The sequence below is a fragment of the Oncorhynchus mykiss genome, chromosome 3 (genome assembly GCF_057628025.1).
Source record: "Oncorhynchus mykiss isolate SJ-2025 chromosome 3, ASM5762802v1, whole genome shotgun sequence".
In the NCBI taxonomy this organism is placed as follows: Eukaryota; Metazoa; Chordata; class Actinopteri; order Salmoniformes; family Salmonidae; genus Oncorhynchus; species Oncorhynchus mykiss.
In genome coordinates, this window is record NC_143024.1 from 63,004,947 (window position 1) to 63,029,935 (window position 24,989).

The following is a 24,989-nucleotide window of genomic DNA, read 5'->3' on the forward strand; positions in this document are numbered from 1 at the left end:
TTTTTGTTGTTGCTGAGTTTAGGTATTCATGTGACTTTTCACTCAACAGTCACATGCCAGGCCATAGGTAAGAGGTGGAAGTGAAAATCTAGCTAATCACACGAGCACAAAGCATATGACATCAGACATTTCTGCACTGGTGTACCAAGCATCATTTACCTTCATTGATGTTTTTGGAGCTCTCAGAAAGATTCCACAATCATTTGATGACTTTTTCCCAGCGCAGTATAAAAAAACAAATTCTTAGTACTCCAGTATACAATATAGCCTACTTGTTCATGATGTTGCTTAAGGCAAACATGTAATTTAACTCTCCCAGTCGATAGAAACTACCCTACACAAGTAGCCTACATTAACAGTCTAAATGTAAGAGTTTGGTTGTGGTTGGGGGACTTTCTTGTCACAAGGGTGACCCTTTCAGCAAGCTCTGCACTGAAATCTCAGAGGACAAATATCTCATGACCTGAGGACGTGTTGAAATACGTAAAAGGAAAGGAGATTTGGTACAGTAATACACCAGAAGTACAGCATTAGACTGAAACGTCTGAACATAGTTTAGATTATACCAGAGAAAAGGGAAATGATTGGTCAAAGTATAACATTTCAGCCTGCATGTTCCTAATCCGCATGGCCTCCATACGCCAAAATTAGCACAATCTGATCAAGGTATTTTAATCTGTTTTTCACGATGCAGAGTTGTAGTAAACATAACTTGTGTGATTCGGGAAGTCTCTTTAGTTTTTGTGTTCAGATGAAGATTTCTTGCATGAACTATGTGAGCCATGTTTTATCATGATTTAAACGATTTAAGGTTATATGAATGATATGTCATGCGATAAAATGGCAGAAACAACCTTATAAATTACACTAAACAGAACTGATGACTGGATTATAGTTTGTTTTATAATTCTTTGTGACCTTTTTTCTCCACAATTGGTAGTTACAGTCTTGTCGCTGAAACTCCCATACAGACTCGGGAGAGGCGAAGGTCGAGAGCCGTGCGTCCTGCGACGAGAGCCGTGCATCCTCCGACACAACCCAACCAAGCCGCACTGCTTCTTGACACAATGCCTACTTAACCCGGAAGCTTGCCGCACCAATATGTCGGAGGAAACACTGTACACCTGGCAACTGTGTCAGCGTGCACTGCGCCCAGCCCACCACAGGAGTCACTAGTGCACGATGGGACAAGCATATCCCTGCCAGCCAAACCCTCCCCTAACCCGGACAACTGTACGCAGCCCCATGGGTCTCCCGGTTGCGGCCGGCTGCGACAGAGCCTGGACTCAAACCCAGAATCTCTGGTGGCACAGCTAGCACTGCACTGCACTTCACAGACCACTGCGCCACTCGGGAGGCCTGACTGGATTATAGTTAGTAGGTTATCAGACTTGCAAAAGTGATCGGATTTCAATATCTGTTGTTAAATTGTGTGAACTTTAAAAAAAAATATTCATGGGACTAATATTGTGTGTTTCACAGTATTTGGACCTGTAGATATTCTATTGACTACCCAACACCCCATGTATTTTGGCCCGAGGCATTTCACTGGTTCACTGGTATGTCCAGCTCATAGTCCTCGTGTGTCAGGTGATTACCACGAGACCATGATCTTAATCCTTTCTGACCATACTTATAGAGGGCACATACATTTGAGGCTTTTCTAATGTTCCTGAGACTGACTGGATCACAGTGTACTTTCTCTCAGGCTGTCCCTCGTGAAATTACATTTATGACTGTAGCCAAATGTTGAATACACAACTGAGGAGCGTTACAAATGTGATTCCATACCCTTAGGGGAAAATAATTGAGCACGTAATTGCTGTGTGCTGGTGTACAAACTGGTTTGTGAGTGGCCAGAAGAGGACAAGAGGTGTTGAAGATGATCAAGGCGCTGTTGCTAGGTCTGGTTTGTCTTGTGACAAGGCCCGATTCTACGGAGGCTCAGTTTCCTCGAGTCTGCAGCACGGTGGAGGGGATCGTCTCAAAGCAGTGCTGCCCTGCTCTCGGCTCTGATCCTGCTAATGTGTGTGGAACTTTATCTGGACGAGGAAACTGCTCCGACATCAGAGTCAGTACCAAACCCTGGGGCGGACCATATAGGTTGAGAAATGTTGATGATCGAGAAAGGTGGCCCATCAAATTCTTCAATCGGACATGCAGGTGCTTTGGTAAGTCAAATTAAAATGAAGTGTTACATTTAAAGGGGCAATGTGCAGTTGCTACATCCATTTTTGGAATTGTAAATTAATGATATGTACCCATTGATTATTGAAGAAAATGACTTATTAATGCCTCATAAGCTTAGTTCAACTGTTGTATCCCATCAGACACCAACATATAAGCTTGTTTTACTCCAATATTTGTAAAGAAAGTCAATATAAACAAACACTACAAAGCTTAAAAACATGGTTAAACTCTGTCTATGAATTTGAGAGTGGTTACATTTCTCCAGCCCCATCCCTCAGCTTTTTATCGAATCAGGGGCTGGGTGTGGGTCTTAAATAAATGTTTTCAGCAAATCAGTGTTCACTATTGAATAATATAGGTTTTTGTTTGGATCACATTAGAACCTAAAACAACAATTGAAAATTGCTAAAGGGCAACTTCACCACTTTTCATCCACATATGAATTATCTTTAGCACCAAACCAGTGTCTACAAATAAAAACTGAATGTTTCTATGATCTGTGGTTGAAGAGATAAGATGAGAAGGTCCTAAAAAATGCTTCTCTGTGACATAGTACGATTAAAAGTACGAAAAACGGGCATTTTCAAAACATGCAATGAGTTTCTAGCCAGAGGGAGGGCATTTTCTAGCCAGAGGGAGGGCTCCCGAGTGGCACAACGGTCTAAGGCACTGCATCTCAGTGTTAGAGGTGTCACTACAGACCCTGGTTCAAATCTAGGCTGCTTTACAACCGGCTGTGATTGGGAGTCCCATAGGGTTGTGCACAATTGGCCCAGTGTTGTCTGGGTTAAGGTTTGGCCGGGGTAGTCAATAAGAATTAGTAATTAACTGACATGCCTATTTAAAGAAAGGTTCAATAATACATTTTCTTGCTCCCCATGTCACTATTTTTAAAATGTTGATGAAGTCATTAGGTAGAACCTTTAACATTGTATTTTATGTGCAAAACATTGAAATGCACCATTTTTACATATGTAGTCATTCGTTTGATGCTAGAGATAATGAATATGAGGTTGAAAAGTTGCGGAGTTGCCCTTTAGGTGGGAATTGGGATAATTAGAAATTGGGATAATTGAACTGTCCCCATAAGTATATGGAACGGTCCACATTTTTGACTGTTCCCGTATACTTGATTTACCTTATCTATTTTCCCTTCCTGTGTCTAGGTAACTTTGGTGGCTTCGACTGTGGCCAGTGTAAGTTTGGCTGGACAGGACCAAACTGTGACGTACGTAAAGCCCCGGTGGTGAGGAAGAACATCCACGCTCTGACTCCAGCTGAGCTTCAGGAGTTTCTGGATGTGTTGGACCGAGCCAAGAGCACCACCCACCCAGACTATGTCATTGCCACACAGCACTGGCTGGGCCTGCTGGGGCCCAATGGAACCCAGCCCCAGTTTGCCAACATCTCCATCTACGACTTCTTTGTGTGGCAGCATTACTATTCTGTCAGAGACACACTTCTAGGTAAAACACCCATTGATTATTTTATAATTTCATACATTTATAGATTAAATAATCATTTCAACGCTGCTGTATAATTGAATTATACAGCAGCGTTGCAGTTCTTGACATAAAACTGTGCCTACTACCATACCCTGTTCAAAGGCATTTAAATATTTTGTCTTGCCCGTTCACTCTGAATGGCACACACACACACTCACACAATCCATGTCTCAATTGTCTCAAGTCATAAAAAACATTTTTTGTACCTGTCTCCTCCCCTTCATCTACGTTGATTGAAGTTTATTTAACAAGCAACATCAATAAGGGATCATAGCTTGTCTACGTCATGGAAACAGCAGGTGTTCTTAATGTTTTGCACCCTCAGTGTACATTTAATGACATTCAACCTTCAAGCTAATCCCTTCTTGGTTGGAACATAAATGAAAGACAAATGTTATAAATGACTTGCTGTGTTACTTATTTACTAGTTATATGTTTATATAATACTCTCCAATCTCCAGGTATTGTATAGATAACAGAAGAGAACATTCAGAAGTTGCTCATGAAAAACCTTGTGTTTCTCTGTAGGTCCAGGTCGTCCTTTCAAGGCCATTGACTTCTCCCACAAAGGACCAGCCTTCGTCACCTGGCACAGATACCACCTTCTCAGTCTGGAGAGAGACCTGCAGGTAAGAGTGGGTTTGAATGATGACGAGAAAGACGTGAAAAACTGCTTCAAATATGGATGAGAATGAACGTTAACCTTTCCTCAATTCTGCAGAGACTGACTGGCAATGAGAACTTTGCTGTTCCATACTGGAACTTTGCCACAGGGCAGACTGAGTGTGACGTCTGTACAGACTCTCTCCTGGGGGGGCGCAACCCAGACAACCCCTCCCTCATCAGTAACCAGTCCAGGTTCTCCAATTGGGGAGTGGTGTGCGACAGGTGCGTTTTTGGACAGAAACCAGTTAAAAACATTGTGGGCAGGTTACCCGGAAACAGATTAAGGCCTGGATTCAATCAGATCGTGCATTTACCCGTGTTAACCACCATTGTTTTGGCGGGGTTGGAGGTGTAACTGTGGAATGAGCTGACATATCGGTGAGCGGCTGCTCTTGTGTGTCACAAACCACTTCATTATTATCCCTACTGTGTTGGAGGTTCAATCCAGGGCTAGAAAGTGCAGCCATTATCGATATTAGAAATAATGACTCTCAAATATCAAACTGTAGATGTGTTACGCTCAGTGTCAATATTAGCAATGTAAATCTTGGTGGTGGTGGGGAGGGGGGAATTAAACTATAACGGTGACAAACGGTGCCCACAAACTGTTGGAGCCTACATAAATCTGTCCCGACAGAGGAGTTTTCTTTTCAGCATCATGGAATGAATCTTTATTACCGCTACATCTGGCTTTCAGCGTAGCCTCATCTGGCTTTCAGCGTAGCCTCATCTGGCTATCAGCGTAGCCTCATCTGGCAGCGAAAAGTTCATTCAGCCTCATTTACTGGATTTAAAAAAAACAATGGCTGATATGGCTGACTTGCTTAGATAAATATGGTTTCTAGTGACTCCTTGTGGATTTGTGTAACTCGATAAAAACTGCATTCTCCTTCAACAATTAACTAATTGCCGACGTCGGTTTTGACTTTTAAACCATGCACAAACATTATTACATTTATGTTCAGTAGATTCATAATGTCTGTTCTTATGTCACTAAAACTATTACATTTATGTTCTTATGTCACTAAAACTAAGCCTTCGTTCAGCACTTTCAAAATGGTTAGAAATTCAGATAGGAGTTAGTTCAGATAAATTCAGCAAGATGTTGAGGTGTTACTCTTCTTTAAGTCACCACAGAGAGAGAGAGCGCGCGAGAGATACACGGTTAGCCATTTGAAGTATTTTATTAGGCCTATACCAAACAAAACAACCCTTGCAATATCAACTGGAATTACATGGGTCTATTACTTCCTGGCAAACATGGTTACAGACCCAACAACATTATAGTATCCCCTCCTCAGTGAGAAAAGCACATGAACTAATTATAATTCACAAAGTAAACAGAACAAAGAAATGCATCATTCCAAAATTGCCTAAAATAATGAATAACAAACTAATGAGATAGACCTACAGTGCATTCGAAAAGTATTCGGACCCCTTGACTTATTCCACATTTTGTTACATTACAGACTTATTCCAAAATGGATGAAATTGTTTTTCAATTTACACACAATACCCCATCGTGACAAAGCAACATTTTTATTTTTGCAAATGTATTCAAATAAAAAACTTCAATATCACATTCACATAAGTATTCAGACCCTTTATTCAGTACTTTGTTGAAGCACCTTTGGCAGCAATTACAGCCTTGAGTTTTCTTGGGTATGACGCTACAAGTTTGGCACACCTGTATTTGGGGAGTTTCTCCCATTCTTCTCTGCAGATCCTCTCAAGTTCTGTCAGGTTGGATTGGGAGCGTGGCTGCACAACAATTTTCAGGTCTCTCTGGAGATGTTCGATTGGGTTCTAGTCCGGGCTCTGACTGGGCCTCTCAAGGACATTCAGACACTTGTCCCGAAGCCACTCCTGCGTTGTCGTGGCTGTATGCTTAGGGTCGTTGTCCTGTTGGAAGGTGAACCTTCACAGCATTCTGAAGTCCTGAACGCTCTGGAGCAGGTTTTTATCAGGGATCTCTCTGTCCTTTGCTCCGTTCATCTTTCCCTCAATCCTGACTAGTCTCCCAGTCCCTGCCACTAAAAAACATCCCCACAGCATGATGCTGCCACCACCATGCTTCACCGTAGGGATGGTGGAAGTTTTTTTTGGTACACAATCCTGTCTCTGAGCTCTACGGACAATTCCTTCGATTTCATGGCTTGGTTTTTACTCTGACATGCACTTTCAACTGCGAGACCTTACATAGACAGATGTGTCTTTCCAAATCATGTCCAATCAATTGAATACTGAATACTTATGTAAATGAAGTCTTTTTGTTTTTATTTTTTATTTAATTTGATACAATTTCTAAACCTGTTTTCACATTGTAATTATGGAGTACTGTGTGTAGATTGACGAGGAAAGGGTTTTATTGAATCCATTTTAGAATAAGTCAGTAATGTAACAAAATGTGGAAAAAAGGAAAGGGTCAGAATACTTTCTGAATGCACTGTAAGCAATATAGCAATTGAGATGTAACAAGTATGGCATAAGGGAACGATGTGCAGATAAGAAGCAGTAGTGTCTATTCATGGATGCCAAGGGAAGCCAGGCTTCCCCCCAAATAATCTACCAAAAGTAAAAATGTCTTTTGTCTCTCTGTGTTTCATCATTTTCTTTCAAATCACACAAGGCTGAATGTAATCTCACAAGAGAAAGCATCCGAGCGAGCGAAACAGCGCCCCTTTGTTTCTCTACGTATAGGCTATCTATCGGAAGCTATGTGGTCCAATTGAATTGTTCTATTCTGGTTAGAGCCAGTTTGCGCTGTTCTGTGAAGGGAGTAGTGCACAGCGTTGTACGAGATCTTCAGTTTCTTGGCAATTTCTCGCATGGAATAGCCTTAATTTCTCAGAACAAGAATACACTGACAAGTTTCAGAAGAAAGTTCTTTGTTTCTGGCCATTTTGAGCCTGTAATCGAATCCACAAATGCTGATGCTCCAGATACTCAATGAGTCTAAAGAAGGCCAGTTTTATTTCTTCTTTAATCAGAACAACAGTTTTCAGCTGTGCTAACACAATTGCAAAAAGATTTTCTGATGATCAAATAGCCTTTTAAAATGATAAACTTGGATTAGCCAACACAACATGCCGTTGAAACACAGGAGTGATGGTTGCTAAGAATGGGCCTCTGTACGCCTATGTAGATATTCCATTCGAAATCAGCCGTTTCCAGCTACAATAGTAATTTACAACATTAACAATGTCTACACTGTATTGCTGATCAATTTGAAGTTATTTTAATGGACAAAAAATGAGCTTTTCTTTCAAAAACAAGGACATTTCTAAGTGACCCCAAACTTTTGAACGGTAATGTATACATATATTATATATTTTTTAGCTGAACATGTTGAGTCACCACTGGTTAGGCTAACGCATGTTTATATGTTCATTTTGCTGGGGGGATTTATGTCTATGAGTCTAACTTGAAACTGCGGACTGCATGGGATTTGTCAGATTATAGTCGAGTGTGGCTTTGTTGCATCCAATGGCAGTCTCTGCGATAACGCAACGAGACACTTGTAGATTTGACAGAAAAGCAGTTCCACCTTCGACACCGCCAAAACAACGCCATGTCAATCGGATTGAATCTAGCCCAAAACCAATTAAGACATTTCATTGAAAGTAAAGGACTAGGCTTCATCCATGTCTGGGAAACCATGCCCTGTCTGTACTATACCTGTGCTGTTTATGCTTTCTGGGCCTATGCTGGTTTTGACACTACTGGGTACATGTTGCTTCAATTCCCCCTCCCCCCCAGCCTGGATGAATATAACCGCCTGGTCACTCTCTGTAATGGGACCAGTGAGGGGAGCATTAGGAGAGGTCAGCTGGGTGGCGCGAGGACCGACACGAGTCTGCCCACCATGAATGATGTCAGGAGCTGTTTAAACATCAGAGACTTTGACAACGCTCCGTTCTACACTAACTCTACCTTCAGCTTCAGGTGACCTAATCTATTGACACTGACCTGGGACATTACGCATAAGGTATTATCCAATAAAGTAACGTTGAGTAATCTGTCTCGATTGCATTGTTTCTGACTTCCAACTGTAATTTGTTTTCTACACAGGAATTCTCTTGAAGGCTATGACAAGCCAGATGGCGAGGCAGAGCTTGACTTGTCAGTGAACAACCTGCACAACCTGGTCCACTCCTTCCTCAATGGAACCAGTGCTCTGTCTCACTCTGCAGCCAATGACCCCATCTTTCTAGTAATGATCTAGTTTGAACAATTGCTTAGGAGTCGATTTATTGCAGCATTGTATTTGACTGTCATGTGGGATAAAGTAAACTATTTTGTAGTTAGCCGTTTTCTGTGCAGAAGATGCTTAAACGTTTGATATCGCCTTATATTAAGTTGTCCCTATTACTATGTAACTACACAGTAATAACTGTAGTAACAACATAGTAGTTACTGTGTAATTACATGATTCTAGAGTTATAGCGGTTTAAGTTATTACACAATTAGAACACAGACTTTGTAATTGCACATCCACTTGCTGAAGGATATCCCCCTGATGTTATTAAATATTTTCTTGTTCCACTATGTAACTCGTTTTGCCCTTACACGTCTGAAAGTCACCTGTGAATGATCATTTTAATAACTTGAACCAAGATATGACCTCGTTACTACACTATACAGTGCAACTACCATCAAATCCACAGGTAATACCAGCGTTGATACCGTCTTGATGTAATTATGGAAATCGGCTAGGAACTAGTAACAACAATTGTAACAAGGCACACCCTCTCATTAACTGCTGGTTATTTTAAATAAAAAAAAATGTCTGTTTTATTACCTGCTTCTAAGGTTATACCGAATAAAAAGTCATGTAAGAAGGACGTAGTTGAATGGGATACACTTGTAATTATCATGTAACCAGCCAGGACCAAGCTAATTAATGTGAAGGGAAACCCATTGGTTAATAATGCCTTTCATTACTCTGTGGTTAGCATGTAACAGCCTCTCATGTCCTAGTCTATTTACATCATTAGATCAAGATGGCATCAACCCCTGAAATTACACTTGAATTTGATGGCAGTGTAGTTACATCTGACAAGGTCATGTTTTGGTTTGACTAATTATTAACATTGTAATTCACTGGGGACTTTCAAATGTGTCATTGCAAAACAGTAGTTACATCGTGGAACAATAACATGTGGAATAATTATGCATGTGGGATAACCTTCAGCAAGTGGATGTGGAATTACACCGTCCTTGTTCCAATTGTGTAATACCTGATACCGCTAAACCCTATTACAATGTAAATGCATAGCAATAACTATGTGGTTACTTTACTGTTACTACAGTTATTACTGTGCAGTTACATTGTAATAAAGGACAATTTGATGTAGTGTCGGCAACTTAATTTAAAGTGTTACCAAATGTTTTAAAGTTACATAACTCTCTATCTCTTTAAAGGTGCTCCATGCTTTCACTGATGCCATTTTTGATGAGTGGATGAGGAAGTCTGTTCCCCCAAACTCCAGTTTCCCCGATGAGATGGCCCCCATTGGTCACAACAGAGATTACAACATGGTGCCATTCTTCCCTCCTGTGACCAATGAAGAGATTTACGTTGCGTCTGACCAGCTGGGATATTCTTATGCCATTGAACTGGATGGTTAGTGATTTCACAGTCGTCTTTGCAATAAAACGAATCGTCATCAACTTTTTCTTATTTTATTATCAGGTCAAAATGAAATAAGAAAGCTCTCATTAAGGTCTTGTTTGCATTAAATCTCTCTTCTTACATCCCTTCCTCAGCTATGGACAGTGGATTTGTGTTTGTGCTGGGGTCCACTCTGGGCGGTGTTTTCCTGGGTCTCCTGGTTCTTCTACTTGTCTTGGTCCTCTACTTGCAGCAGCGCAGGAAGCGTGGCTTTGAACCCCTTATCAATGCACAGTTCACCAACAAAAAGTACACAGAGGAAGCCTAAACAGTATGTACTGTACACGTTGGGTTAATATCCTTGTTGCTTCTCATGTTGAAATGTATCTCAGTACTAAATTACTCGCGCTCTGTCAAACCAGACATTGTTGATGGGAATTTACAGTACAATGTATTAGTGCTTTGCTTCTTCTTTTACCTACACTACCCTGTTCTTGTTCTGTTTAAAAAATAACAGAGCATACAGTAGGACATTTTGTTTATGTGAAATGATTTAATAATATGATGAAGTATCCATTATTACCTAAGATTGACATTATCCAGTTTTTGTCCCTAACTGAAGAATCCATTATAATATATATATAAAAATATATATTATGCATTTAAATAACATTTTCAAAAATGGCAAAGCTTATTATTATCTTTTTAACAAATATTTATTTGCATGAAAGAGTAACAAAACACAGATGCAACCATTTTAATTGCATTAAAAAACTGTAAGGCATATTTGTTTGTACGGTCTTTATGTTATAACTAGATCATCAACCTTATTGGCTTGAAACTGTTTTCCAACTCCAAGCAAGATATTATCATGATCATATATTTTTTTGTTACAATAGAATGCATTTGATTGTATGAAATGTTGACGAATAAGGTTTCTGAAACATTAGTTTTTTACATTACTTTTGCTGATCCATGAACATAGTGTACAAGACAAAATATAAGAAAAATATGACCATTAAAAGTGCAATAATACCCCAAAAAATAACTCTGCATCCTGCGAGATCATTATTCATAATAAAGAATCTTATTTTAAGGACACACTGACAAAGAGACAAAAATGTTTGTTCTCCATTATTTTGCACATCATCATCATCATTTGCCAAGGTGAACACTAATACTGGTTTATCAAGAGGCAACGAAGCAAGCTCACAATTGATATGCTGCAACAAGGCCAATAAGAGATGATAATAAGAGCTGAAGAATATTAATTTAATACTGGCTAACTCCCTTGATATGTATGCTTAGCTTAGCTGGCCTTCATGGTTTACTGAGTTCACCGGCCGGCCCTCTGAGAACACCATACTACTTGAGGCTGGTTTTGTTGGCTAGCATTTGAGGGGGGAAATACAGTACGCCCCCTTCAGTAATGCCAATCCTTTCCCAGTCTCTGTAGGTACGCTCTACTGCCTATCCTCACTGGAGCATTCAACCCTGTCCAGACACTCTCTACCTTCTAAGATTCTCATTTCACAGGTGGCTGTGGTCGGCTTTGAGCCTGTCTCTGCACACAGAACCACTCAGGCGCCAGAGATAAATGAAGGGGGCTTTTTTTTGCCTTTGGCATTTTTTTGTCTTCAATGTGCTATGTTTTTACCTACTACAATTTGGCACCTCATCTTGATCCTCATTCGTTCTCTCTTGTTTTTAATAATGAATGAATAACTGGTTTGAATCAATGTTTGAATCAATGTTATGTGAACGGTAATTTCGACAGATCTACTTGTGAATTATAAAGACATTAGTGGTTACAGTTAAATACAGATGTCGACATTAGCTCACTTGACATTAGACATATTTAAGTGCATTAACTTTAACTGCACATGTATCTTCCATAAAACGGATGAATGAAGGATCTTGTCAATAAATGTTGGAAATGTTGAAATCTGAGGGCCTCAGTTGAGTTCATAAGAAGTGCTTGCTAGGACTGTTAGAACACGGTGTCTTACTGTATCTAAATTTGCCTTCATAATGACAGATGGGAGGTTAGACATCACATTGCAGGTAGTTAAAACATGAGATGAACACATGCTCATGAAGTTAAGCATGTGCAGTTCAAAACCAGTTGAATTAACATGAAAAACATCTCAATCCTGAGTTATCAGGTAAAGGTTCATATCTGAGGATATAAGAAATATAAGGGGAAAAAATGATGTAAACTTTCAATAACCTCATACCAATAAATGCAGACCGATCGTTTCTAAATGGTTGGACATTCTCTTATTCTCTCCAATTATGGGAAAATCTGACATAGTGGATAACACCATATAACATAACTTAAAGCAATCATTCTGATGAGGTTCTTTGTGGTATGATAACATCTGCACTCAAAACAACAGAATGCAGTAAATGGTAAAAACTTATATTAGACACACTACAAAAGTATGTGGACATCTGCTCGTCAAACATCTCAACATCTCCGGGCTTTAATATGGAGTTGGTCCCCCCTTTGCTTCCATTCAGTCACAAGAGCATTAGTGAGGTTGGGCACTGATGGTGGGCGATTAGGCCTGGCTCGCAGTCGGCGTTCCAATGTACATTTGATTTATTTCACCAATTCATCCCAAAGGAGTTCGATAGGGTTGAGGCCCGGACCCTGTGCAGGACAGTCAAGTTCTTCCACACCGATCTCGACAAACCATTTCTGTATGAACTTTGCTTTGTGCACGGGGGCATTGACATGCTGAACAGGAAAGGGCCTTCCCCAAACTGTTGCCATAAAGACGGAAGCACAGAATCGCCTAGAATGTCATTGTATGCTGTAGGTTTAAGATTTCTCTTCACTGGAACTAAGGGGCCTAGCCGGAACCATGAAAAACTGCCCCAGACCAATATTTATCCTCCGCCAAATTTACAGTTGGCACTATGCATTTGGGCAGGTAGCGTTCTACTGGCATCTGCCAAACCCAGATTCGTCTGTCGAACTGCCAGATTGTGAAGCGTGATTCATCACTCCAGAGAACGCGTTTCCACTGCTCCAGAGTCCAATGAGGGGCGAGCTTTACACTGCTCCAGAGTCCAATGAGGGGCGGGCTTTACACTGCTCCAGAGTCCAATGAGGGGCGGGCTTTACACTGCTCCAGCCAACGCTTAGTATTGAGCATGGTGATCTTAGTCTTGTGTGTGGCTGCTCGGCCATGGAAACCCACTTCATGAAGCTCCCGACTAACAGTTCTTGAGCTAATATTGCTTCCAGAGGCAGTTTGGAACTCGGTAGTGAGTGCTGCAACTGTGGACAGATGATTTTTACGCACTATGCGCTTCAGCAGTCAGCTGTCCCGTTCTCTGTACTTGTGTGGCCTACCACTTCACGGCTGAGCGGTTGTTGCTTGTAGACGTTTCCACTTCACAATCACAGAACTTACAGTTGACCGAGGCAGCTCTAGCAGGGCAGAAATTTGACAAACTGAGCTCTTCAGTAAGGCCATTCTACTGCCAATGTTTGTCTATTGAGATTGCATGGCGGTGTGCTCGATTTTATACACCTGTCAGCGACGGATGTGGCTGAAACAGCCAAATCCACTAATTTGAAGGGATGTCCACATACTTTTGTATATATAGTGTTTGAGTTGTACAATATTTTACTTTACCTGATTAACATTAAACATGTTTCATATGTATCATATGTATGTATTTCTGTCAATGTAGAAAAATATTCAATAATATTTAAAGCAGAAGAACCAAGGACGAAATCAACAATTAATGTGAAAGCCATACTGTATCTATGATATTTTTCTGTGATTTTGGGGAATTCGGGTTTGTTTTATGAATGAAGAAATGCACTGCTGACCTGTCAACAAGTAAAATACCTGCCAGCTGAGATCACCTTACACCATAGTAGACATGTTCTAGTTCTATCTTCTGATCACCTCTTGGTGCACCCTCTCCACAATCTCACAGTGGTACAACATAATCATCTTCTATAGCATAAAAAAAATAGACCAAAAGTGCAATTACTTTTTCTCATGGAGACCTAATAACATCTGCCTTATGCCAGAAAAAAGTAATTCCTTTGGGCTTCTTGAACAATGTTTGACGGTGGATCATCTGTTTCTATTTTGGAGTGACGGGAGTCATGTGAAGTCCTGCCTAAGGATGGCACCAATGACCAGACACTTTAGGAGGAGGAAGGGGGATCCAGGATGCATGACTGCTGTCTCCAGAGCAGAGAAGACCCCTCTACCTATCCGAGAGGCCAAGGCTGCCTGAATACTGTCTGCTTGACTGTAGCTCCAGTCTGCTTGAGTAGAAAAACACACCGTAGAGAGAGATCCTTCTGTCCACGTTGGGTGAGTTCCCCCAGCATTATCTCCATAGCCTGTGCAGTGCCAGGACTGAGAGGGCCAGGCTGGCCAGCAGGGCTGCTGAGGGGGCAGGGTGTGTGGCTGCTGCTGAATCCTCCACCGGGCCGCTCCCGCTCCGGTCCGCTCCCACCACCGGTGCCTCGGTGCTGGCAAAGTCAAACTCAGTGACGCAGGCCTCCGTGCAGCCGCTGCCACTGCCTGAGCCACTGCCCTCATCACCTGGACAACAGCACATGAACACCGTAAGCAGTCAATAAATATACAGAGGAAGTAACTGACAGAGAGAGGACTATTGGTATAAAATAGACTTTCAACGTTGAAGTGATCACATGAATCTAGAAATAATTGCTGCATTTTTTTAACATGAAAAGGTGAAGTATAAAAACAAAAAACTAAAATTCCAATACTTGTGCGGTAGGTATACTGGGAAAAACTGTATAGCTACAGTATTTCTTAACAATGTAATATTTATTTTAAAAAATGTGTGGAGTTACTTACTTGAGTCTTGAAAGTAGATATCATTGCCATTGTAGGCATTTTTTAACTTGTTTGTCATCACTCTCAGAGCCATGATCTGCTGGCGAATGAACGTGTCAGGCCTGGTGATGTCCACGCCCACCTCCGGGTTATTCACCTGATTGGTCAATCCGTCTTTCATAACCTCTGGGAAATACCTGCCAGGCAGGACAAAAAGAAGATGACTTCATTTCATATGTACTAAAAAGAGAGTTACCATAGTTACCACTGAAATCCCCTGGAACTGTTTTTTTTTTTTATAGAAGTCATGTCTTAAGCACACTGAGAGAAACCAATTCATTAGGCAATTAGCAGAACATTTCATGTGTAACATTGGAGCAACTCACTGGGGTGAATGAGAGTAATGCCAGAGCGGTTAATGACACTCGACAGCCTCATTAACCCTTAGCCTACAATTTCCGCAGCCCCGCGGAAGTCAAATTTACATAACACAAAAATCCCCATCAAAATCCATCTGTTTAAGCTAGAGATATTTTTTAGCATGGGCTGCGTCTCAATCCACCGAAATCAGCCTTCTGCATCTGTGGGGAAAGGTGGCAGAGCTAGAGCTGTGTTTGTCAGTGTAACCATGTGAACTGAGAGTCGGGTTCAGGGAGTGAGTGTTTAAATAAACACAACATAATACAAAATAAGAAACACGAACAACGCACAGACATGACACAGGAACAGAAACAATAACGCCTGGGGAAGGAACGAAAGGGAGGGACATATAGGGAAAGTAATCAAGGAAGTGATGGAGTCCAGGTGAGTCTGATGATGCAGAAAAATGTATCCACGCTTTTGCCACTTCTAGGTTAGATTACTGCAATGCTCTACTTTCCGGCCACCCGGATAAAGCACCAAATAAACTTCAGTTAGTGCTAAACACGGCTGCTAGAATCTAGAACCAACCAATTTGATGATATTATTCCAGTGCTAGCCTCTCTACACTGGCTTCCTGTTAAGGCAAGGGCTGATTAAGGTTTTACTGCTAGCCTACAAAGCATTTCATGGGCTTGCTCAATACCTATCTTAGTGATTTGGTCCTGCCGTACATACCTACACGTACGCTAAGGTCACAAGACACAGGCCTCCTTACTGTCCCTAGAATTTCTAAGCAAACAGCTGGAGGCAGGGCTTTCTCCAAAAGAGCTCCAATGGTCTGCCTTCCCATGTGAGAGACGCTGACTCGGTCTCAACCTTTAAGTCTTTATTGAAGACTCATCTCTTCAGTAGGTCCTATGATTGAGTGTAGTCTGGCCCAGGAGTGTGAAGGTGAACGGAAAGGCTCTGGAGCAACGAACCACCCTTGCTGTCTCTGCCTGGCCGGTTCCCCTCTTTCCACTGGGATTCTCTGCCTCTAACCCTATTACAGGGGCTGAGTCACTGGCTTACTGGTGCTCTTCCATGCCGTCCCTAGGAGGGTTGCGTCACTTGAGTGGGTTGAGTTACTGACGTGATCTTCCTGTCCGGGTTGGCGCCCCCCCTTGGGTTGTGCCGTGGCGGAGATCTTTGTGGGGTATACTCGGCCTTGTCTCAGGATGGTAAGTTGGTGGTTGAAGATATCCCTCTAGTGGTGTGGGGGCTGTGCTTGGCAAAGTGGGTGGGGTTATATCCTGCCTGTTTGGCCCTGTCTGGGGGTATCATCGGATGGGGCCACAGTGTCTCCCGACCCCTCCTGTCTCAGCCTCCAGTATTTATGCAGCAATAGTTTGTGTCGGGGGCTAGGGTCAGTTTGTTATATCTGGAGTATTTCTCCTGTCTTATCCGGTATCCTGTGTGGATTTAAGTATGCTCTATCTAATTCTCTCTTTTTCTTTCTTTCTTTCTTTCTTTCTTTCTTTCTTTCTTTCTTTCTTTCTTTCTTTCTTTCTTTCTTTCTTTCTCTCAGAGGACCTGAGCACTAGGACCATGCCTCAGGACTACCTGGCCTGATTATTATAAATACATTTGATTGATGATGCGCAGGTGCGCGTAACGATGGTGACAGGTGTGCGCCATAACGAGCAGCCTGGTGACCTAAAGGACAGAGAGAGAGCACACTTGACAGTCAGGCCATGAGACATCCAGAAAAAGGCATCGTCTCACAAAAAAGTCTATAGTGTCCGAACGGTTTGGCAATCGGCTTCACAAGACTCTGAAAGTCGGTACAGCCTCTTCTGCTAACTTCTGTCTATAACGTCTGAACGGTTTGGGCTACACACTAATATGTCCTCTGAAGCTTCCCAGTACCCGTTAAAAAAATAAATGGAAGTACAGTATATATGGAGATAGTTTAGTGCCTAAAATAAGGGGTTAAATACATGTAAAATACATACAAATAGGTTCCTGATCTTTCTTATATCTCTCAGATACAGTGGGGCAAAAAACTATTTAGTCAGCCACCAATTGTGCAAGTTCTCCCACTTAAAAAGATGAGAGAGGCCTGTAATTTTCATCATAGGTACACTTCAACTATGACAGACAAAATGAGACATTGTAGGATTTTTAATGAATTTGCGGACTGTCTGTTGTTCCATGTAGTGAAACTGTTATTCAATGTGTTTCTATTGGCGAATAGTAGTAATGCCAAATTCAATGTTTCATCAAATAATTGTTTTATATATATTTTAATACCTTAAGGGATCTTACAATTCTGAATCAAAGAGCTAAATGGTCCTTGGTATAACCATCTTAAAACAATTCCATATGTTCGCTTAAAACCCCTCCCCCAGATTAGACAGGGCTTAGCCTCTAGAGGGTTTAAAGTCTGTTCTGGCCTCCCTGCATGCTGTGTCTGTTACACAGAATTCTCCAGAACAGGCCGTGGGCTCTGCACCCGCCAGTTGAATAAGAAAGGACAGAGACAAAGGCTGGACCCTCCATGTAGATCTCTACCATGTTATTTCTGTCCTGTTTTCCTTGTGACATGCATGAATATCACAGGTCTGTTAGGGGTCACCAGGGTGAGTAGAGGGAACTCTTGAACTGCACATGTCTCGGAATGTGTTTACACACCACAATATATTTCACCCTGGAAAATGTTACAGAGGTCACTTTCTGTTTTTTTTCACAACTCAGTCGCCACTGCCACCCACAAAGGGCTGTGCTATGTTATATTTAATCTCCAATACTAACTTTGTTTTTAGTACATCCACCTATCCGTGCTAGTGTGAAACAGTCTGGCAGTACACCAACACACCAAGAAGTACAATTTTTGTACGAGTCATAGTTGAAATCAGGACCTCTTGGTCATCAAAACAAGAAATGCTAAACGCACAAATAATAGACATTGAGCTGTTACAAAAATACTTTTTACCAGCGTAAAAATCTATCTGCCAATCTATTATCCTTGGAATACCCAGCATACCTATCACCGGTTATATTGCTCAGTAAGTGGAACCAAACTTGGAATGGAGTCAAACATGTGGTTTCCATATGTTTGATGTGTTTAATACCGTTCCATAAATGCCATACCAGCTATTACAATGAGCCCGTCCTCCTATAGCTCCTCCCACCAGCCTCACCTGCCTCGGAATCTTTAGTTAAGTTTCTATCTCAACCTTTGGGTGTTAAACGAGGGCTAACCAGTAGAGGCAGTATGTTTCTACCAGACAACCTGGCATATCAAGAAAGACAGGAAACATATGTTCAGTAGGAAACACACAACAGGAGGCTGCTGAGGGGAGGACGGATCACAATAATGGCTGGAACAGAGAAAATGGAATGGCATCAAACACATGGAAACTGCTCCAGTCATTACCACGAGCCCGTTCTCCCCAATTAAGGTGCCACCAACCTCCTGTGAAACAAACACAATCACAATGGTTGAATAAATGCAACCTCTATGTAATTAGCATATACTTATGAAACAACAAAATATGACATTCAGAATGACTGAATGAGAACCATAAATGAGCTATGCTATTATTATTCAAGTGAAGTCACCCAGCAAGTAGTCAATATGCACATGTGGAAGTTGGATTATGATTTTGTAATAACAGTAGTTTATTAGTCTCCCCTTTTGGGACAAAGCAGCATTTAACTTCAATTGTCAAACATTTTGGTTGCTAATGCAATTAGTTCCAGCAACGGGGCATCATTGCGGGTTATAAAAAGACATCAAAGCAAATGAAAACAAACATTAAAGGCCCTCTCCAGGGAAGGCTCAGTTTGGTTCAGACGCTTTAATGTTTCCCAACTCCTCGGAGGACTTTGGAGTGCACAGCAATTTGTCTTCCACTTGTTTTGCCATGCCTCTGCCAGAAATGTCAAGGCTCTCCAATAGTTAGTTGTCGTATTTGGGTCAGTGCAAAATACATAATAAAAGAGGTACTTAATTCAGGGATCAGACATATAATGAAAGTCATTTAGTGCTAGTTTACCTAAGTGTTCAGGGTAAGCAGCTTGTGTTTGGGTGCAACTACAGATGTCTGTGGTCCAGTTTTACCTGCCCTTGGTGTGCCCATTCCAACACTGGTCGTCATCGGTGGCATTCCCTGCTGTCACCCTGTGTGGCTGGCAGATGTCCTCAGGCAGGTTGGACCACAACTTCTTGAACAGCTTCAGTTTCTCCTTGATGTCAATCACCTGAGCATGTGAAGTAAAAGGAGACCAATTGACAGCATTGACTTGGGTATGAGACTCAATGGTCCATAACCTCGTCATCGGGTGATACTTCATTTAGCTAGAAAGACTGTAGTGTACACTTGACACTTTATCAAGACATTGAACACAGACATTGCAGCTAAAAGAATGGTCAAATTGTGAATGTACATTCTGAGAGTATACACGTTTAAAAATCTCACTCGTGGCTCAAGGAGACAATGAAGCTGTCCCCTATAGAGGACGTATGGGATGAAGGCTGATGTAGAGAAAAGTCCAGACCATCAGAGCCCTCCAAAGACACATTTACCTAGCAACCATGCATCACAACCACAACATGCCTGGCAACTTGCACCCTAAACCTGGATGCTGTATTAAAAAGTTTGGATTTACGTCATTCACAGAAGTTGAAGGGAAACCTGATAACGTCAGAGTGTCCCCCTTATCTCTCTCCCCTTGTCATGCTATGAGCAGCAGGGTAAATTGTAGTGAACCTGTAGTTGAACATGAAAGGTGCAGTACTGACAGTGGGGTCGCTGCTGTAGGCCACTGCCACTGCTTTTGATGTGTTAATCCTGTCACACGAATGCCAAAGCATGTTAGCAGCTCTGATGCTTCTGCCCAGAGGGGCCAGGATACCACTCAGTGCACTAACATCACCGGCCGTGTTTCACTAAACCCCACAACTGACTCCACTAAGATTCAATTCTTTGGGGATACACTGGGTGCAAATGTCATCCTATTCCCTATGTAGTGCACTACTTTCGACCAGGCCCATAGGACTCTGTATAATATACCTACCATCATATGAGCTAAGGTGGACCGGGAAATACGGATCCATGTGATCTCACCATCAACAAATACAGAAATTAGACTGACACAACTCCGATACGTTCCTTTATAGCGGCCCCTGATTACCCTGTGATCTGAGGAATAAAACATATTGTACTGTGCAGCTAGAGAAGGCAGGGGTGGCTTTGTTAGTTGGTGGATGGTTTTAAAAGAACATTCAAGAGATTCATTTTGGCCAGTCTGCTTTACAGAGCTTTGAGAAATAAATGTGGGCTTGAGCTTTTGCACAGTGCATTCGGAAAGTATTCAGACCCCTTCCCGTTCTCCACATTTTGTTATGTTACATCCTTATTCTAAAATGGATTCAATTGTTTTTTTCTTTCATCAATCTACACACAATACCCAATAACGACAAAGCAAAAACAGGATTATAGACATTTTTGCTAAAAGAAAAACAACAACACTGAAATATCACATTCACATAAGTATTCAGACCTTTTATCCAGTATTTTGTTGAAGCACCTTTGGCAGCGATTACAGCCTCGAGTTTTCTTGGGTATGACGCTACAAGCTCCCCCTTTATTTGGGGAGTTTCTTCCATTCTTCTCTGCAGATCCTCTTATTAAGCTTAGTCAGGTTGAATGGGGACCGTCGCTGCACAGCTATTTTCAGGTCTCTCCAGAGATGTTAGATCGGGTTCAAGTCCGGGCTTTGGCTGGGCAGCTCAAGGATATTCAGAGATTTGTCACTCCTGCATTTTCTTGACTGTGTGCTTAGGGTTGTTGTCCTGTTTGAAAGTGAACCTTCGCCACAGTCTGAAGTCCTGAGCGCTCTGGAGCAGGTTTTCATCAAGGATCTCTCTGTCCTTTGCTCTGTTCATCTTTCCCTTGATCCTGACTAGTCTCACAGTACCTGCCGCTGAAAAACATCCCCACAGCATGATGCTGCCACCACGTGCTTCACCGTAGGGATGGTGTCAGGTTTCCTCCAGATGTGAAGCTTGGCATTCAGGCCAAAGAGTTTAATCTTGGTTTCATCAGACCAGATAATCTTATTTCTCATGGTCGGAGATTCCTTTAGGTGCCTTTTGGCAAACACCAAGTGGGCTGTCATGTGTCTTTTACTGAGGAGTGGCTTCCGTCTGGCCACTCTACTATAAAGGTCTGATTGGTGGAGTGCTGCAGAGATGGTTGTCCTTCTAGAAGGGTACTTGGTCACCTCCCTGACGAAGGCCCTTCTTCCCCGATTGCTCAGTTTGGCCAGGCGGCCAGCTCTAGGAAGAGTCTTGGTGGTTCTAAACTTCATCCCTTTAAGAATGATGTGTTCTTGGTGACCTTCAATGCTGCAGAAATGTTTTGGTACCCTTCCCCAGATCTGTGCCTCAACACAACCTTGTCTCAGAGCTCTACGGACAATTACTTCGGCCTCATGGCTTGGTTTATGCTCTGACATGCACTGACAACTGTCAATCTTATATAGACAAGTGTGTACCTTTCCAAATCATGTCCAATCAATTGAATTTGCCACAGGTGGACTCCAATCAAGTTGTAGAAACATCTCAAGGATAATCAATGGAAACAGGATGCACCTGAGCTCAATTTCGAGTCTCATAGCAAAGGGTCTGAATATTTATGTAAATAAGGTATTTTTTTAATTTAGATTTGCTAACATTTTCTTAAAAACAGTTTCAGCTTTGTCATTATGGGGTATTGTGTGTAGAATGATGAGAAAACATATACTTAATCCATTTTAGAATAAGGCTGTAACGTAACAAAAATGTGGAAAAAGGGAAGGGGTCTGAATACTTTCCGAATGCACCGTAATGGTAGTTGTGTTTAATGTGACTTTAATTGATGTTATCATGAAACTATGATGGGGCTCGAGGCTCAAGTCACTCCATATTCTCATTGATCATATTCAGGGGGATCCATTCTCAGAATTCACTTTCATTACAAAATAAGTGAATACATATTTAAATATATATTTCTTTATATCCCATATTCTTAACATTTAAATATATAACTTATATTCCTACAGAGTGAACAAAGACCATCTCCAGAGTGAGAAAATATACTTTGAATGGAATCCAAATGGAATTTGACTTTCTACCTCAATCTCAAATACTTTCAGCACACCAAAGGAGTGAGAATAAAGAAAGAGGAGAAGGGAGAATGTGCTTTAAAAAAATAAAAAAATAAGTAGACCAAATGCAATTTACTTCTTTATAAGCTGTTTTTGAATCTCAGTCCCCCTCTTCATTGTGCATTCCCTATGAATAAATCAAATGGTATGATGACTGCATCAACAAGCTGATATAGGCAGGATGGCAGTATAGCATACTATGACCACTAGATGGCACTACACCTCTTAGAAATTGAAGGAGTGCGTGTGTATGGTGTGAGTAAGTGAGAAAGAGAGAGACCGCAAATTCAACTGCAAATGCAACACTGTGTACCAGCCTTTTTATACATGAATGTATTACATTATACATGAATGTATATTAATGTACACTGAGAGCACAAAACAATAGGAACACCTTCCTAATATTGCATTGCACCCCATTTTGTCCTCAAAACAGCCTCAATTCGTCAGGACATGGACTCTACAAGGTGTCAAAAACGTTCCACAGGGATGCTGGCCCATATTGTCTCCAATGCTTTCCACAGTTGTGTCAAGTTGACAGGCTGTCCTTTGGGTAATGGAACACCCAAAACAGTTCTTGACACACTCAAACCGGTGCCGGCACCTACTACCATACCCTGTTCAAAGGCACTTCAATATTTTCTCTGGCCCACTCACCCTCTGAATGGCACACATACACAATCATTGTCTCATTAATTAAAAAACCTTCTTTAACCTCTCTAGGGTATGTGGGACGCTAGTGTCCCACCTGGCCAACATCCAGTGAGATTGTAGAGCGCCAAATTCAAATACAGAAATACTCATTATAAAAATTCAGAAAAGATACAACTATTTTACATTGGTTTAAAGATTAACGTCTTGTGAATCCAACCACGGTGTCAGATTTCAAAAATGCTTTACGGCGAAAGCATACCTTACGATTATTTGAGAACATAGCCCAGCAGACAAATTATTACAAACAGTAACCAGCCAAGGAGAAGAGTTACACAAGTCAGAAATAGAGATAAAATGAATCCCTTACCTTTGATGATCTTCATATGGTTGCACCCAGAAGACATTCATTTATTCAATAAATGTTCCTTTTGTTTGATAAAGTCTCTCTTTATATCCGAAAACCTCAATTTTGTTCGCGCGTTTTCTTCAGTAATACAATGTTTATATTAAATCCTCAGGTTGTTTTTAGCCTAAATAATCTATAATATTTCAACTGGACAATAACGTTGTCAATATAAAAGGTAAACAAGAAAGGCACTCTCTCTGGTCGTGCGCATGAAAAAGCTCTGTGACACGGCAGGGTCCACTCATTCAGACTGCTCTTACTCCCTCATTTTTCAGAATACAAGCCTGAAACAATTTCTAAAGACTGTTGACATCTAGTGGAAAGCATAGGAACTGCAATTTGAGTCCTAAGTCAATGGATACTGTAATGGCATTGAATAGAAAACTACAACAACAACAAAAAATCCTACTTCCGGAATGGATTTGTCTTGGGTTTTCGCCTGCCAAATCAGTTCTGTTATACTCACAGACATTATTTTAACAGTTTTGGAAACTTTATTATTTTTTCTATCCAAATCTACTACTTATATGCATATCCTATATTCTGGGACTGAGTAGAAAGCTGTTTAATTTGGGCATGCTTTTCATCCAAAATTCCAAATGCTGCCCCCTGCCCTAGAGAAGTTAACCTGTCTCCTCCCCTTCAGCTACACTGCTTGAAGTGGATTTAACATGTGTCATCAATAAGGGATCACATCTTTCACCTGGATTCACCTGGTCAGAGCCTTCAGAAAGTATTCACACCCCTTGACTTATTCCATATTCTGTTGTGTTACAGCCTGAATTGCTCACTCAACCACACACAATACTCCATCATTTTATTTTTTTATTTATTTTTATTTATTTATCCGTTATTTTACCAGGTAAGTTGACTGACAACACGTTCTCATTTGCAGCAACGACCTGGGGAATAGTTACAGGGGAGAGGAGGGGGATGAATGAGCCAATTGTAAACTGGGGATTATTAGGTGACCGTGATGGTTTGAGGGTCAGATAATGACAAAGTGAAGACATGTTTTTAGAAATGTTAAAGTCAATAAATGTTTGAATCACCTTTGGCAGCGATTACAGCTCAAATCAAATCTTATTGGCCACTTACACATGGTTAGCAGATGTTAATGCGAGTGTAGAAAAATGCTTGTGCTTCTAGTTCCGACAGTGCAGCAATATCTAACATGTAATCTAACAATTTCCCAACAACTACCTAATACACACAAATCTAAAGGGGTGAATGAGAATATGTACATATTAATATATGGATGAGCGATGGCCGAGCGGCATGGGCAAGGTTCAATAGATGGTATAAAATACAGTATATACATATGATATGAGTATTGTAAGATGTGTAAACATTATTAATGTGGCATTATTTAAAGTGGCATTGTTTAAAGTGACTAGTGATCCATTTATCAAAGTGTCCAGTGATTGGGTCTCAATGTAGGCAGCAGCCTCTGAGTTAGTGATTGCTGTTTAGCAGTCAGATAGCCTTGAGATAGAAGCTGTTTTTCAGTCTCTCGGTCCCAGCTTTGATGCACCTGTACTGACCTTGCCTTCTGG

General features: G+C 41.3%; 2 protein-coding genes across 3 annotated transcripts in view; one reads left to right on the top strand and one right to left on the bottom strand.

Moving 5' to 3' along the window:
* The first annotated feature begins 940 nt into the window (after nucleotides 1–940).
* LOC110520165 (L-dopachrome tautomerase-like) lies at nucleotides 941–12,240 on the top strand. The gene is made up of 8 exons (XM_021597291.3): nucleotides 941–2,171; nucleotides 3,357–3,656; nucleotides 4,224–4,324; nucleotides 4,417–4,583; nucleotides 8,121–8,306; nucleotides 8,433–8,574; nucleotides 9,786–9,987; nucleotides 10,131–12,240. The coding sequence occupies exons 1-8, from the start codon at nucleotides 1,883–1,885 to the stop codon at nucleotides 10,301–10,303; spliced, it is 1,560 nt and encodes a 519-aa protein (XP_021452966.2). The 5' UTR covers nucleotides 941–1,882; the 3' UTR covers nucleotides 10,304–12,240.
* The window catches only part of LOC110520166 (glypican-6), a 113,722-nt gene continuing 99,405 nt past the window's right edge, over nucleotides 10,673–24,989 (bottom strand). The window contains exons 7-9 of one of the 2 annotated variants that reach the window (XM_021597293.3): nucleotides 19,285–19,424; nucleotides 14,838–15,013; nucleotides 10,673–14,558 (exon numbers count right to left, since the gene is read on the bottom strand). In XM_021597293.3, coding sequence (XP_021452968.2) covers nucleotides 14,341–14,558; nucleotides 14,838–15,013; nucleotides 19,285–19,424 — 534 coding nt within the window. In that variant the 3' untranslated portion in view covers nucleotides 10,673–14,340. The remainder of the gene's footprint in view (nucleotides 14,559–14,837; nucleotides 15,014–19,284; nucleotides 19,425–24,989) is intronic. The other variant, XM_021597292.3, reaches the window with a different exon arrangement.

Excerpts from the sequence above, each read along its gene's own strand:
- LOC110520165 (XM_021597291.3), top strand. The coding sequence starts at position 1,883 with ATGATCAAGGCGCTGTTGCTAGGTCTGGTTTGTCTTGTGACAAGGCCC. Across the intron at positions 4,584-8,120 it reads TGGGGAGTGGTGTGCGACAG|CCTGGATGAATATAACCGCC; the intron begins GTGCGTTTTTGG and ends CCTCCCCCCCAG. Across the intron at positions 9,988-10,130 it reads TTATGCCATTGAACTGGATG|CTATGGACAGTGGATTTGTG; the intron begins GTTAGTGATTTC and ends TCCCTTCCTCAG.